Consider the following 16,511-nt stretch of genomic DNA (forward strand, 5'->3'; position numbering starts at 1 on the left):
TTTGTTTACTGTTTTCATTTCACACTTTCCACGTTACATATTGCATTGTGAAACTGCTGTGTACTGCTATCAGGAAATAAACATTTTGGAACATATGGCTCTTGACCAGCTCTGAATTCATTTATCATTCTTTCTACTGCTTACTGCAGCTGTCTGTTTCTTTTTAAAAATACCAGGATGCACAAGAAGAAGCAATTAGAAACTGAAACGTAAGGGATACCTCTTTCCAAGATAAATAACTAGTCATCTTTGCTCTTACCTGAATAACAAAGACGAATACTCTCCCTTGTCTAACTGTTCAAAGGAAAGAGTGCATTTTTGTGTGCTTGAATTTAGTACATGTAAAATATTTCAAACTGCAGCCTCACTGACCTGTTATAGCTCTTATCCTCTGAAAAACCATTCATATAGTTTTGCAAAGCCTAATCTAGAGTTTTCTTGTGTATTCTTTTGATATTTGTAAACTTCTAAAAATGTATGGCTTATAACCTCTATAATAATTTTTACAGAGTTACCATAAAGCCATTCAGAGCCATGTGAACACATTTTTTCAACCATTCTTTAAATAGGAATACTGCCCTTTTTCAAGTCTAGCCTTAAAACACTCCAGGGGGTGATAGGCAATACCACATAGGCTGCTTTTAAACCAGGTAAAGATGGTGCTGTTTATTATCACGGCCTTTTTGGTCAGCTCTACTACTACTTTAATCAGCTGGTACTTTGCACTGAATCCTCCCCCTTGTCCATGATGCTCTCCTAGGAATCCTGTGATACTCACCTACTCGTAACTTGAAGTCATTAAATGAATGCTTGTTTATGACATCCAGTTTTGCCACCAAGGCAAATGCAAACTCCACCATGGTTCCTATGTGCATATATTGTCGTTCAGGTTCCTGAATTCAAAAGACAAACAAATGGCGTAAAATCGTTTTTGTGAGTCTCGGCGCTGTGAGAATACAATGAAAACATGCTGAACACTTGAAGACACTTAAGCCCTTAGGGATGTCCTCTGCAGGCAGATGCAGAGAAGTAATGTAGAAGGTGGTACCCTGTCCAGCATCAGTTAGATCAAACAATGGCTGAGGATGCATTTCACTTGTGTACAACCAGGCAGTCTAGAGGAGATAGACCTGAACCATGCCTTATCCAACATTTTGATTGTCGATGACTGATTAGCTGTTGTTTAATCCCGCAGGCACTCAATATCTATGTGTACCTAGAATTTGTTAATTCGTTTTCTTCAAGTGTCTGCTTCTATTGTATTCCCTTTCATAATAAATAATGCTTGTGGACAGCCCTACAGAGATTCTTTCCTCTCACTGTTGCACAGCTCAGCGCCCTTATAAAATGCTTAAGATCCAGTGAAATTCACAATTTTAAGAATTCTTCCACTGATCTCATCTTACAAGTACATCTGAGAACATTTAACAGACCTGAAAATTACTAAAACGCAAGAGGAAGAGGGCAACCCCACTCTGCACTTCTACGTACAGAGCTTATACCACTAACCAAGGCTGTGGATTTAATCTCTCCTCATACATAACAAAGCAACCTTATTTTAAGTGCCGTTTTGAGTCCTTTCAGGCTGAGGAGAAAATTGATTTTGGTGTCCCACAGCCCAAGGTAGGATCCTGACAAGTGATTGATTTCATAAGACATGGACTCATTGATCTCTCTGAGAAATTACTGAATCTTCCCTATTTCTTGAGATAAAGGGACAGAAGAGATGGACAGATGACAGCTTCAGAGATGATTCATGGAGTGCATCAGCCTAGGGTGGGACAGTAGTGGTGCATGCTGCAGCAGCTGTTTAGGTAAATGAAGCCTGTTTCCTTTGGAGTTCACTCCTAGCTAAAACAGATGGTTTCCTGTTCAGCTGATATATTCAGACCCCTTCCTTAGGCACTCAGTCTTCCTTGGATGCTTGTTTTAAGCTGGGGGTGGTTCCCAGCAGTATGTCTAGCAGTCAGTCACTGTCTCACTAGATACTGCAGGATCTGTGCATCTTTGGGAATCTGGAATGAAGGCTGCTGAGTTCTGGTGGGTTTCTCTTGAGAATGAGAACTAAATCACCAAAGGAATGCTAAACTGTGGATCTCCTGATTGTGGAAATAACTCAGATGATAGATTCTTCCTCTGCATACACTAGTTTTAGTTGTGATTGAGAGCTCCCTATGTCTTCACATCTTCGGTCTGCAGTTTGGCAGTTTCTTCATCTCCTTCACCTCCCTGCATTAAATGTCAGAGCTAATTTAAAATAATTATTTGTCCTCAGAATTCTTAGGGTCTACAGTTCATGTAGCAATTGCTTGTGTTTAGAAGGAACATGAATTTGGCAAGAGCACATTAATCCTTAGTAGAGACTGTGATGATTCTTAATTGCTGTCTCTCAGTTGCTAACCTGTAGTACTCTAAAGATCATGGCAGAAGCAAGGTTTTTGAATAAGTTATGAATTGCTTTGCTGATCTGGATTTCCACTGACTGCAGTTCCTAATCCTACCACATTAAGTAAACTAGAAACAAAGGAACATATTCTCAATGCTGAGTGTGAGGGTTCTAAAAGTGTATACTCAGTAAGGCAAATCATCCCTCCCAGCTCACAATGGAAAACTTTAATTCTTGCCATCTTTTGTATGCTCTGTAAATCCAGTCCTGATGCAGCACATAGGGATGAGATGCTGTACTGTATTTGGAGTAGAAGGCCTGTTTTAGCAAATACAGAGGTGGCATTTTCAAACTGCAATGTGAAGAAAAATTCACAGAGACTAATAAAGTATATACTTGTCCAGTACAATACAATCTATGCTAATAAGAAAAAAAACTAGGCCACATTATTATACATAACCTGCAGCTTAATGAACAAAATTTTAGCCTTCATTTGAATATGCATTTTATTAAGCAGAAACATGTTTTCCTGTACCTGACACTGTTCTTGGTTGGGTGTAGCACTGAGTCCTGTTGCTGCCATGTAAGTGCTTCCAATGGTTTTTATCTTTTCAACTCCACTGAACTTTGGCTTTGACAGTAACTGTAAAACAAGGACAGTCATTCATTATTCATATCAGCAGCCCCGTTAGTCTAACACCAATCAGAGAATCAAATCGTAGAACAGTTTCTGTATGGACCTCAAATGGCTTCACAAATATATACAGGATGAAGGACTTAAGGATGGATAAAACAATGGTTACAGAACCTGAAGGAAAGGGAATTTCAGTCTTCTAAAATAACTTTTTACTATAAAGGAATGAAATTTATAGTAGTTGAGAATAAATTCTATCTTATTTTACATACAGCTTTTAAAAGTCAGTAGACTTTGCACTCATGTGATATTGGAACTGGATCACCATGCAAGCCAACAGTTAAGCTTTAGGCAGCTTTCTGAAAGTAAGCATCCATTCCATGCCAGTGGAATACTCCATGTCAACAGGACTAAAATCCAAGGATTTTAGTACATATATCCCAGTTTGTTTTTAAACACTGGACACCCAATGCTATCCAAATAGGTTTGCTGCTAAAATACCTCTATATCTGCAGATTCACAAATCCAGACTATGCTCTGTGAGTCATGACACAATTTTAATACCTTTTACTGGTATCTTCATCACTAATAACTTCCCTATAGAGAAATACTGTTCTCAGTGAGGCCTTTATAGATGCCTTTTCCCAATCCATCTGCAGTCATGCTCTCCACTCACTTCTGACTTCAGAGAATGGAACATTACAACTTCTACAATCCTTTGATTTGCTTGTGTATCAAATCATCAGTGCAGATCAGGTATAACACAAAGGTTATACCTGACTTTAGACATTCATATTTAGAACCAATGGTTAATCCATGGCATGTAATGTAACTGTCTCAAGAACTGCAGCTAATGGGCAAAAAAAATAATACTCATAGGATTCTCATTATAGGAAATCAAAAGCAATTGAATATGATGTGAGATCAGTATCTGATTTATCTCACATAAATTTATTTTTCCTTTAATAGTCCCTGTAAGTATTTTCTGACAGCTTTTCCACTCTCCCCTCCAAGAATGTTTTCTGATGTTGCATATCATGAGTTAGTTAGATTGAAACCATATGTCAATCACTGTTGTAGGTACATACATCATCAAAGTCCGCAATGATCTCATTTAGCAGCCTGAGACATTCCAACCCTTCCTTATTAACATCAGATTCTGTGTAAAATTCCTTGAAATCCGGAACAGAGGCAAACATGACACACACGCAGTCATATGACTGGTGATACAGATCCTGTCCAAAAGAAAACAGTATAAAGAAAAAAAAATTATCATACCCAGCTGTAAATAACTTTCCTTATTAACATGCAGTATCCAGGATCTAAAAACAGAGGTGCTGCAGTAGTTGGAATGCCTTAAGATGGATATTGGATGTTTTTTGCATTTAGCTGCATTTATTAATTTTAAACAATGCATAAACCAGTTCATAAAAGAGACTTAACATATAAAGTTGAAAATATTGTAATGATTTTTTTTTCTTCCTGAACATTAACTTTCTGAAAACAAAATGTTCACTAATTTATTGGATAGGGCCCATCTCTGAGACTTCTTATGATGAGAATTTAGTCTGGCTTACATGGCTGAAAATGTATTTTGTAAAACAATATTGGATTTATTATTAGCTGTTTGTTATTGGACTAACTAAAAAACTGAACCAAAGTCACAAACTCAATGTACTACAAATGCATAATGAAAAATGACCCTGATTGATGGTTCCCAACTTAATATGCCTAAGAGGACAAAATAATTATCCTTTCTTTTGCATAACAAGGATCTGGGCCAAAAAGAAAGAATTTATCTGAACTGAAACTTACTTACGGCAGAGTCTGCACTGCCTTCTGTGACCACTGAAATGAGAGCATTTCTATTCCACAGAAAGATTCTGGTGCTAAAAATGACCACCTCCCACTACCCCCTTCACTTTCCTCTCCACTGCCCTTGAACATTAGAGTATCTCTACTTCAGGACAAATTCACATCCCTCCAAAAAAGATAGAAAGAAAGAAAATTTATTAATCTAACCCTTAAAAAAGAAATAACATCTATACATAAAGGCAGACAAAGCAATAAATGAGGCTGCTATCTACTTTAATGTAAAACTACCTTCAAGTTATTATTTGAGCAAAAAGGGATTTCAATACTCACACGAAAAGGATTTATTCTGTGAGTTCAAGAAGCATAAGATATTTCCCTTTTTACTTAGCAAAGCTTGGGTTTTGCAATTTGACAAGATTGAAATTTTTGCAATCCATTCTTTTGGAAGAATGTGGTGTGTCTGTACACAGATGTGCTCAGACATAGTGGATCTTTACTGCTGATGTATAACTGAAAAATAACAAAACTATGGGAAAACTGCTGACTGCTTCATCCCGTCACAGGTGTGAGGGAAGTTTTGAGCAAACATGAAAATAATGATGGACAGGAAGGAACATGTGCAGCTGGAGGAGATAGATTTTTTATTACTAGATTTTTGTGCCTACTGTATTTTCTAGGGATTTTATACCCATAGCATCGCTGAAGCTCTACCATAATTGTATGCTGTAGGGATGGAATATATTGATTCACAGCTCCATGTTGCACCATGGTTAAATCCCAATTTTTGAGACTCTGCTGTGGGAAACCCAAGGGTCAAGCCAGTAAGGAAATCTGGTCTGAATGTGAGTCTGAGGTGTGTGGGGAGTCAAGCGGGGCACCTGTTGGCTCACTGGAGCTGCCCACTGTGAAGGGAATTTGGTCCCTTCTCAGGTGGTGCAGGTGTGACTTTCAGAGTGGCTCCTGGATGGTCAGATGGAGTATTTCCTTAACAAGGTACAGCGACTACATTCTGTGGTTAACTCAGCGTTACTTCTATTTCCTCAGGTCATCTTCCCTGTAATTTTATTTCAATTATAGTGACCCATTTGTCCTCCTTCCTAGCTAATACTGGCAATATCCATCTCCACTAATGAATGCTCAATAATATAGCACCATCATGAAAACAACAACAACTGGCACTATTTATAACCAGATAAGTAGTAATTGTGACTATCACAATAAATTTCAGAGAATTTCAAGGAGTCATCCCCATCTAGTTTATTTTGATCATAATAATAAAGGATGTTACAATCTAGTGCCTTAATTTTCCTGAGAATTCTTCTCTTGAAACAGTACTCTCCAAAATGTGTAGTCAGAAAATGAAGTGCAATACTATTCTAGGAAGGAACAGCTTTTATTATTTAAACAAAAACAAAATCATCCTGTCTTTTGCATTCAATCCTTTTCTTTTTCTTCTTTAATACCATCTGAAATTCTGCAAGTATGTTCCTTTTACTGTCCCCTCATCTCCAGTGCCTGAAGATCTTCCTGGGACAGAGAAGGCAAACCAGTCCAATTCTATCCCTTGGATGGGCATGGTGGTCAGCTTCTCTGGGGCAGAATTTTTGCTCTAAGTAAGGTGCTAGCTCCATCCTGTAGCTAATAAAGCACTACTCCTCCTGCTCAGTGATGGGCTTGCCAGTTAGCTTGCAGCACAAAAGCTCCCAAGCACTTTTTACTAATAGGGAATCTGAAGGATAAAAACATTAAGGAGAAAGCTGCAAGAGCCAGGTGCAGATACATTTAATCCTGGCCCTGTTTCCTGCTTTTCATTTTAGATTTGAGCCTGTCTTTTTCAATTGGAAAATAACCTGTCTTGTATCCAGCATGCAGACTATAAGCAGAACCCAGCTCTGGAGGTTCTGGTAAAGCAAACAAACCTTTATCATTTGTTTTGAAGGAACTTTATTTTTGGTGTCTTAGCATTAATCAATATAGATATCTTGTTATAAAAAGACCTTTGTTGGTCATTTGAAACTACAGTCCAACTGCTCCCAGTTAGCATTCATCCACTCACTTTTTCCCTTTTCATTTCTCCTGACTACTTTTCAGCAGCACTTTGTTTTCCCTTTTCTCCATATACAGCTGCATGCATAAAATACTAAGGGAAATATTATTTGCAAATAGAATATTCATCCATTTTCTTAATATCAGAATCTGTTTTAAACAGAAAAGAACATAAAACTATAGTAACTTGAATGTTTGCAGCTAAGGAAAATGTCTACAAATTTCAATGTCTTATCTGTTGATTTAGGTATTCACACAAAGAAAACAAAGGCCTAATCTGCCCTAACATCTGTATCTACATACAGAACCATGCTGATATTGAAACAAATCTAAAGACATGACAGATACTTATATTCCTGAATACTTCCAGAGATTTGAAAGGGCCTTCCTTCGAAAACTGTTGAAAGAAACAAAACAACTTGAGTTCGGTTTTTTGGTTTGTTTTCTTTTTTCAATGGATGTCATTAAAATAATGTCAAATTATTTTTACTTTACCTGACATGATGAACTGGGGAGCTCAGCACTTTACAATTTCTGTGCTTCATTAAATTAAGTAAATTCATTCCAACCTCATTCAAGAAGAATCTTGAGGAGTGACAAGATAAATCTGGTAGCTGATACAAAGGTAAGCAGATGGTGTTGCTCTGCTGGGGGGCTGAGGTGGAGTAGCACATAATCAAGAAAGCAATCTCCTAATGGTTTGCTGTGTTTAATGCCTTAACTGAGAACTGGAGCTGAGTCAAGTTGGCTTCCAGCCAAAATCTTCACTGCATTCAAAGGAACCCCAGAGCAATTTTTGTTAGCTACCAAATGAATATTTTCAGGGAATACTGAAGTATTGAAATGAAAACCACAGTGAAAAAGAAGATGTTGCCCTTTTCGTCTTAGGAGATCAAAAATGAATACCTAAATCTGCCCTCTGCCCTCTTTTGTCTTTTTAGAAACAATTATTTGACAAGTACAAGTAATTAAAAATCTTACATTTAAGATCTCCATAGCTGTTACTCTGTCTAAATGGATTTTATATATACTTTTTTTCTTTATTATTACTGTAAAGGAATAGTAGGAGCAGATCTAATTTCCAGAAAAGTAAAGATGGATCTTTTGGGTGACTTTTCTGGTGCTGGGATTAGGTCCATTAAGCAGTGAATAAACAGGTAATTCAGTGTTCAGAACATCTTTCCAGAATTAACATAGCCGCTATTTCGGGGAAAAGGTTAATTTTCACTCCAATAAACAAGCTCTCCAGTTAACAGAAGAAAATGCAGAACCCGGTTGCAACTCCACTCTGATCATGGAGGAAAAAGTATCTGAATGCATATGATTTAAAATTAAACCCATGTTGATTCAGCCATTCTGTTCTTCCTCCTCCTCACCTATTTTTACCATCCTTCAATAGGCAAAGTGCATTGCCACTTAGGAAAATTTTACCTTTTTATTTCAAGGTATTATGGTACATTCAGTGCTGTAAAGCAAACCTTACAGGAAGGAATGGGGAAATGAAAGTGTCTGTAAATGTATATTTTTGCTGTAAGGACCTACTGTTCAAAACAGCATTAAGTGGTATTTCCAGGGTACACTGCTTTCCTACAGAGCAGAGGATATACAGAGACAGCTGACCTCATTCTTCAGGTTTCTTGCCAAGAAGTGTTCAGCTACGTGGGCTGGAAGCACATTCTCCAGAAGCACCCGATTTAGGTTCTCCATGGTTTCAATCTCCTCCCGCTCTTTTTTGAACTTGTTCTTCCACAGGAAGTCTAACCTACAGTAATATTCATTCTGTTACAAGAGGACACAGAAGTAAAGAAACAATAGGCATCTTGTCCTGCTGGAGTACAGGTTTAAGAGACAAAATAAGCACAGTACACAACCCCTACAATGCTATTATTTGGCTACTCAAATATAATTCCAGGTCCCACAGAAGTCAAACCCCAAGCATACACTTTGTGACATACAATTTATCAAATCCAATAAAAAGGCCCAGGAGAAAATAAGAAAAGTTGCAAGGTACCTTAAACAAAGGAAGATTTATTTATCTACTCTTAAACTTGAGTAGAAATTAATTTCAGAAATCAAACACTTTAATGGAAACAATTTACAGTTTTGTAACTTAATATTATTTTGTAAGTGCGGAATTTCACTTACAATAATGGGCATTTCAGGAAGACCCTAACTTTTACTAACTTGAACTTACACCACACCACTAGCCTGGCAGAAAGAAAACAGACTATTGATATGATATGCATTCGGTATATCAAATCATGATCAGACTATCAAAAATGGCCCAGTCAGTTGGGCCAACTCAGTTGAGTTTTTGTTTTGTTGGTTGCTTTTTTTTTTTTTTTTTTTGATTGGTTGGTTGGTTTTACACTCCTTCCTGTAATACTTTATCCTGCTTTTCTTTTTGTCCCAGAGTTTTCACAGTAGCTTTCCAGTAATCACAACAATACCTGGAACCATATGAAAATATGCAACATCCTTAGAGTATCAGTATGTTTTGAGATCAAATTTCACTAGAAAGGTGGTGGAAAATTAATAAAACTGCACTTTCATGGAGCTCTCTCCACTTCCTTTCAATACTGTCGAGGTGTTGTCATGAATTCTTGGCATTATTTCCACAGTAAAGCCTCCTCCAGCCTATCTCATTTGACCTGATAAAAATCCAGAGCTCTTTCAATGTAGTCTTAATGGTTTAACACTATCAGGCAATCTCAATGAAGACTATGTTATTAACCAGGAAAATATGATTATGATGGCAATCCTATTATAGAAAAACTTAAAAGTGCTAGCTACTGATATTAGCAGTCAGTAAGCATTGACATAAAAAATGAGAGTAGTCCTTCTGCCTGGACAGTGGCTGTCACAGCTCAAAATGATTCATAGGTATTCTACTGAGATCACAGCCAAAGATAAGAGTAGAAAGTTGAAATTAGATGGTATAAAATGATTTGGCAAGCTTTTAAAAGGCAACAAAAGAAAAAAAAAAACCACAAACTGATGAAGCAAAACTGCATCTGCCAAATACTTGCAGGATGAAAAAAACAGTAAGAGGAAAATGATTCCTCCACTTAAATGCATAGAGAGAAATATACTCAGGTTTCCTTTGATTTGGTTGATAAGGGCCAGTTACTATTTAATATTTAATTACAAAACTGAAAGAGAACATCCAGCACATGAAATCACTGTTAACATACTCCCTTTGTGCTGATACCGATACTACTAAGGACAGAATGCAGACCTCAAATGCACTGCAAAAGAAATATTCTGCCTATTCTGACTCAAAGGTGACATTCTTCTAAAAGTAAAAGAGGTCTTGACATCTTAGAATGGATCATGCTGCATCGCAGAAATCTGGACTTTGAATGTCAAAGAAACAGACAAGCTGGATATTTTAAATAATTGTATGTTACTAAAGGATATTTGCAAACTATAAGCAAAATAAGAGTGGGCAGAGACTTAAATACTTGTACAGACAATCATAAAGGTACAGAGAACCTGAGAACAGATTTCGGCAGGAATTCAGAAATAGGATTTTATTGTTGCCCTGTCATTGTGCCTGTGTTAAATGGCAATTATCAGTCCTATAAATTTTGGGGTCATGAATAGGGATTTTTTTCAGAACCGTCCACGTGACACAAAATACATGCAGTCACTTTTTTAGAATGTCTTTTTTATACATATGTTAGATATTTATACATCCAAGAACTTGGATTAGTATAAATATAAATGCACATAGATGGTAAATTCAAATGCCACAAATGGTATTCATGCAGAAAAAAATCCAGTAAAACCTTACATGTCAAAATTCTTGGCATAAATTGACAAAAGTAACATGGATGCCTGCTGAAATTAAATATCCATAGATTGTTCCAATTTTGTAGTGATAAGAAAAGGTGGTAGCTAAGTGAAGTTTTCAAAAATATGCTTCTTCTTTAAAAGCTAGTATAAAAAAGCCTTACTCTTTACTGAATTATATTTAGGCTGCTCCAAAAAAGGGCAAAGAGAACTTAGAGATCAAAAAAGAAAAATCAGAATGTATTCTACAATTTTCTTTGAAATTAGAAAAGTCAGCATATCATATTTCAAAAAGAGCACTAGCTTATTAACTTAGTTTGAATTGTTGTGGTGGTGGTTTTGTTTGTTTGTTTGACATGATACAAAACTTATTCTGATCGATTAAGACAGACAGAGTGTTAGAGAACTGACAAAGGGTACAGATACAAGTCAAGTCTTTGGAAAAGAAGCAGAAACAATAGAGCAAGGTACTTTGTAAAAAAAAAAAAAAGTAACTGCTAAGGAAAAGACCTATCTAGACACCTATCTACAACTGGAAGAGTTGACATAATTTCTGTAAACATGCCTCCATCTACTACAAAGAAGTAAATGGTCATGTGACTAGCAGTGAAATTTGAAATAAGTTTTCATTGAATTCTTTCAGAAGAGGCTCTTGAAGAGACTAGTTTGTTCAAAAAGAGAATTCCCTCACAAAATAAAAGCTCAATAAAAAACAGAACAGAGACAACAAAGGAACAGTTTTTACAGCTCTGGGAAGCTGCCACAAGCACCTCAGCAGTAAAACAACCAATGAAATTCAGTGTGGATAACTACAATGTAATCAATCATGGAAAACTATACAGCCAGCCTACAGAGGAACGGGACACATAATATTTTAGGTACTGTTGAGAAAGGAATTCACAGCTATGTCAATACTGGATTCAAAGCAGATCATAAGAGACATTTAGTGCTCAACTGTGTTTAAAAGTGAGCACACTCCTTTCAAAGTCAAGCCCACAGCAATCTGGATTCTCCTGGGAAGGGTGGAAGAATCACCATTCTCAACACATTGTCTGCCTGTTGCCAGCCCATTATCAAGTAACTGTCAGGATCTGTATGCAGGGTGAAATGAGTCACTTCGTCTCAGTGTCAGGAAATGGTTGTCACCTATACTGGCAGGGCCATCAAAAAAAACCAGTTCTGCTTTTTCCATCTCGATTTTTTCTGTTCACCCCATTCTTCTGGCACAAGCATTGCTGTGGCCACACCATAAATCTTGAAAATAGATCTGGCTCAAAACCAACCATTTCTGCAGGGTTAATTTTTAATTCTGACCATTTCCCTATTTTGATCCACTATACATCTACAGAGTGAGCTGGGCCAGTACAAATGAGGAGATAAAAGGATAAGAATAAACAGCTGAGGGAAGGTCTGCTTCTTCCAGTGGTGATTCTAGCTGTGCAGCTAAAGGAATTACGTAGGCTCATAAACCATGTAATGATATACTAACTCTTCCTCTCTTTGTCCCCACTGAACCAGAGGCACTGATCCTCTGCCTCTGCTTTTGATTCAGGAGAGGCATCTCTATGACCAGTGGTGAGCATGTTCATAGAGCTAGGCTTGCAGGAAGGCATCCACTTTTTGTTTGGATGAACGTTTTGGTTACTCATCCTGAGGACAGAGGAGCACCAATGGCAGCTGAGGGGAAGTGGAAAGGCCATCCTTTTCATCAGTGGCTATTATCTTTAGCATTTTTAAAATAATCAGATATCAAAAAAAGAAAACCTATGTATTATCTGCAAAAAAATGCAATAACTAACAGAAAAATTACTTGCATATTACCCTCTGTGGAAGAAGGGTAAGGAAGAATTTGACTTTGTTCACACTGCCAAGATGGCTCAACAGCATCCTACAAGTGCCACTCCATAAAAGTAGAAAAGAGGAGGTTTAAAAACAGAAAGACAGACACTGTCACGTGCATTTTTATCAAACTGTGAAATTCATTATCAGTGTTGGGAACACCAGGAAGATAAAATGGGTTAAAAAGGGATCAGACAGTGAAACAGAAAGTAGAACAGCCAATAGCTATTAAACACAGACACAGGAATACTAACTGGCAGAAGGTGGGAAGTATATGTCTGTGAATAGGTGACTCTATGCAGGTTGATTTCCTCCCCTATTCTTTTCCCAAGCATTTGCTACCAATCAATATCACCAACAGTAAGTTTAAATGGCAGGTCTTATGCCAGGTATGTATTAAATTAGTTCATAACATTTTCCATTTTAGACTTTGCTTGAGAGCATTTGAAAATGCAGAAGCTTTTTTCTCCTTCTTCTTTAAGGGAGAGTAAGTTAGAAAAATCAAAGGCAAAAGACTGAAGAGTTACATATAAGTGATATCATGACAAGGACCCTGGACATGGACCTACAGCTCTGAAAAGGCTCTGAAGACTTTTTCCATTATACAATCATTTCTTAGTTAGTGTGACAGAGAACACCTGTAGTTGCGGGCAGAACAAACTTCTTTGTTGATGTGACTGAACACATAAGTAAATCTTTCCTTTTCCAGTGAAGATGATATTCCTTCTCCTTTATTCTTGGTATTGCACCCTTTGCCTCCATTTGAAACTTGGGTTGACAGGGACTAAAGATTCTCCACTGATGGGATGAAAAACTTGTCCCTCTTTCTGAGGGAAAGTAGCTGTGCTCTAGACCTACTCTGTCACGACCATCAAATGAACAAACTCTAAGTGCTGCTACTGACAAGGCAGATGAAGAATGTTATTTCTAAATCTAGAAGGATGTTCCCCACTACAATAAATACTGCGGAAACTGCCAGATAAGAATTTTTTGTGAAGTAACCTGCAGGGCCTGCATGGCAATTTAAATGACAGTCATTAGCTTTTGAAGGAGTTGTAATAAAAATGAATGATTTAAGGACAGTCTGGGATAAAGTCCTTTCCAAGGCTGCAGCCTGTGAAGGCTCAGGCTGTTCATGAGATCTCACATGGATTGCCTCGTCTGTTTCAGAGCCCTGTCTTGTGCACTGCATTGTTCTAGCACGATGGGCTGGAATTGCAAGTCCGGGGATTTAGAGAAAGAACTGCCCTTGCATCTTCCCTCAGCTTAGTACAGGGTAGGATCATTGACATCACATTTGTTCTGGAAAAGCACAACTGGGTCATAAAAAGAGTAGTTTCCTGTTGGGTCACAGTTTTAGTGCAACCATGGCCTCAGCATGTAGTACACTTCTGTGTGCATGCTGTATTGTTTCTGTGTCTGCACCAAATTGTAATAACTGTGAAGAAAATAGCTTGCAATTAAGCAACCAGGGAGACAGCAGATGGATGCAGACAGATGGGAACAAGCTGGGAAGCTACGAGCCACTACTGGTCAGAATGAGAAGCAATAGTCACAGTACACTATCAGCATAGTGTCAGTGATAGTTATTGGTGCGTTTTAAGGGCGTACCAGAAGGCAAGAAAGAAAATAATGTTATTGATGCTCCTGACACTCCTTTGCAAGGGTATGGGAAAGAACAGGACAAAGGTGTTTCTTTGAGAAGGTGACAGGCTGCATGTGGCAGCTGGCATTGTGTCCACTAGTGCAGGTGAAGAGAAGTGTGCATCTTACCTGTCTACCCAAAACCAGTAATGTGATGAAGAATATGAACAAGGAAATTGAGCCCATTGTCTTCAGGTCCTTCAGTATTCCTGGCCTATAAAATAAAAACATAAGTAAAGCAGGCTGCTCAAAAGTTAAACCAATATTATTTCAAGCACAAAAATAAGACCACAATTTATAGGTACTACTTTCTGGTACATAAACTAAGACATTTAAATATGATACAGTATATTATTTGAGGAAATGTCATTATTTATATTATGCAGATTTAATTACCTCCACAATATTCTCTGCATTTTGAAGTCCAATAATAAGATGAGGATTTAGAAAAAATAATGTCCTTTTTAACTTGCAAATGTAGAGCATTTGTGGCTTATTCTATACAAGTAGAATAAAAATAGATTTTTAATGCAATAACACTATTTCCATTGTGGAGAGTTCGACCATATCCAATGAATATGCAGAAAAAGAAACTAAAGCACCTATCTCCCAAGATATCTTTTCACCTGAGGAGGAACAAATTAGAATCTTGTAAAGAGTTTATTAAAAACTCTGCTTTAGCAAAATTCACTAAAGGCAATGGAAAACAGTTCACACTAGAACTCTCCTACTCATGCCACTGAAACAAGAATCTTTTGTAAGAGATGTAGGAAGGAAAATACTAACAGACGCAGAGCTTGACTGACAAAATTAAAGCTGCCAGAAGCACAAGCTCAGTCTAACCTGTCCCCTGGTTCTCCATACCATCACACACATACTCTTTCCATTAATAAAATGGAAACAAAGACTTGGGTTTGTTCATTTAATCTTTAGGTTTAAGTGCAAAGAAAACATACACTTTTCCCCCCCCAAATTTTCAAATGAGATCCTTTTCCATGATTGTTACAGCACAGGAAAAATAATATTGAAGCTACAGTCTGAATACCCAGATTTTCTGGTGTGGCATATGTCATACACTTGGCCTACACAGAAGAGAATCACTTCGTTGTTTTGAAAATGAGGTAGAAATTACAGCTGTCCAAAAATTATTTTACACAGCAATAACAAGAACTGGAGTCATAATTTTGGTCTTACATATTATCAGCTGTAACAAAGATTTCAGCTGTCTCACTAAAAACTTAAGATACAAATGCACAGGTACAGCAAAATAAAATAAAAAAAAATCCATACTGTTGGTCTACTAATTTGTTCGATCACTAAGACTTTATTTGTAAGCATTTCAGACTATGTACTAGCTCTGGGGAAGCTGATTTTCTTCAGCTTGTAGCAAATATGCTCTAAAAGCCTTAATGATGTGCAGCCTGAGGCCTTAACAAACTTGGTGATGACTTCTTGTAATGGCCTTTGTGACAAAAATGCAAATTAAACCATACTCTAGTTCCTATAGTGTGTGATTTAAATGCCTTGTCCAGACTTTTTTTTATTCTAATGCTCTGAGGTGTGACATTAAATCAAATATTAACTGCAGCATGACAATGATTTTACATTGTGACTCAGATTACATAGCCAAACATGTATGTTCCATGATGTAAGAGCTACCATGGGTAGTATTTAACTTCAGAAAGACTGGAGTTAGCCACCTACCTTCTAAGAGGTGCCATTGCATACATAAATTTGCTGTAGTCATCCAGCATGGGCCCATGAGTGTGCAGAAGGATAACATTGTAGCCCACCAATGCAATCAACATTATTACCATTTTCAACTCATAATTTATCCTCAGGAAAACAGAACAGGAAATGAGCCCTAATATGCAGCTGTATATAAAATACTGGCAAAGAGAAATCAAATGGAAAATATTTAGAATTTGGCTCTTGAGTAGGAAATCATGCATAATAAAATGCTCAGGCTACTTTAAAAAACAAATCATTGACTGACCACTGAAGTGTGCAATCTATCACAATCTGGGACACTATGGTTTATAGACAACCAATAAAAATAAATTTATGCTCCCTAATTTTCACCCTTTGACACTTTCGATTTACTCATGTACATTTGTGGGATACCACTGCTGGTGTTGAAATCTAATGTAGGAGTCTGTTGCCAGCAGACTGACATAAGATTTACTCCTGTTTCACTGTAAAATTTTCATTTATGCTTGAGTCCCAGGATCACCCTGTATGTCTTGCTAGCATTTGGGTCAAGGTAAAATGTCTAATGGCCTGAAGCAATAATTTCATTGCCTGTATTTGCAGCTGTTATAAACTGATGCAGTACACAGTTGTGAATCTCAC

General features: G+C 37.3%; 1 protein-coding gene across 1 annotated transcript in view; it reads right to left on the bottom strand.

The window, feature by feature from the left end:
- The window catches only part of ADCY2 (adenylate cyclase 2), a 204,841-nt gene that overhangs the window by 7,124 nt on the left and 181,206 nt on the right, over positions 1-16,511 (bottom strand). The window contains exons 18-23 of the mRNA XM_038130098.1: positions 15,864-16,048; positions 14,289-14,373; positions 8,502-8,660; positions 4,109-4,255; positions 2,922-3,029; positions 779-893 (exon numbers count right to left, since the gene is read on the bottom strand). Coding sequence (XP_037986026.1) covers positions 779-893; positions 2,922-3,029; positions 4,109-4,255; positions 8,502-8,660; positions 14,289-14,373; positions 15,864-16,048 — 799 coding nt within the window. The remainder of the gene's footprint in view (positions 1-778; positions 894-2,921; positions 3,030-4,108; positions 4,256-8,501; positions 8,661-14,288; positions 14,374-15,863; positions 16,049-16,511) is intronic.

The sequence above is a fragment of the Motacilla alba genome, chromosome 2 (genome assembly GCF_015832195.1).
Source record: "Motacilla alba alba isolate MOTALB_02 chromosome 2, Motacilla_alba_V1.0_pri, whole genome shotgun sequence".
NCBI lineage: Eukaryota > Metazoa > Chordata > Aves > Passeriformes > Motacillidae > Motacilla > Motacilla alba.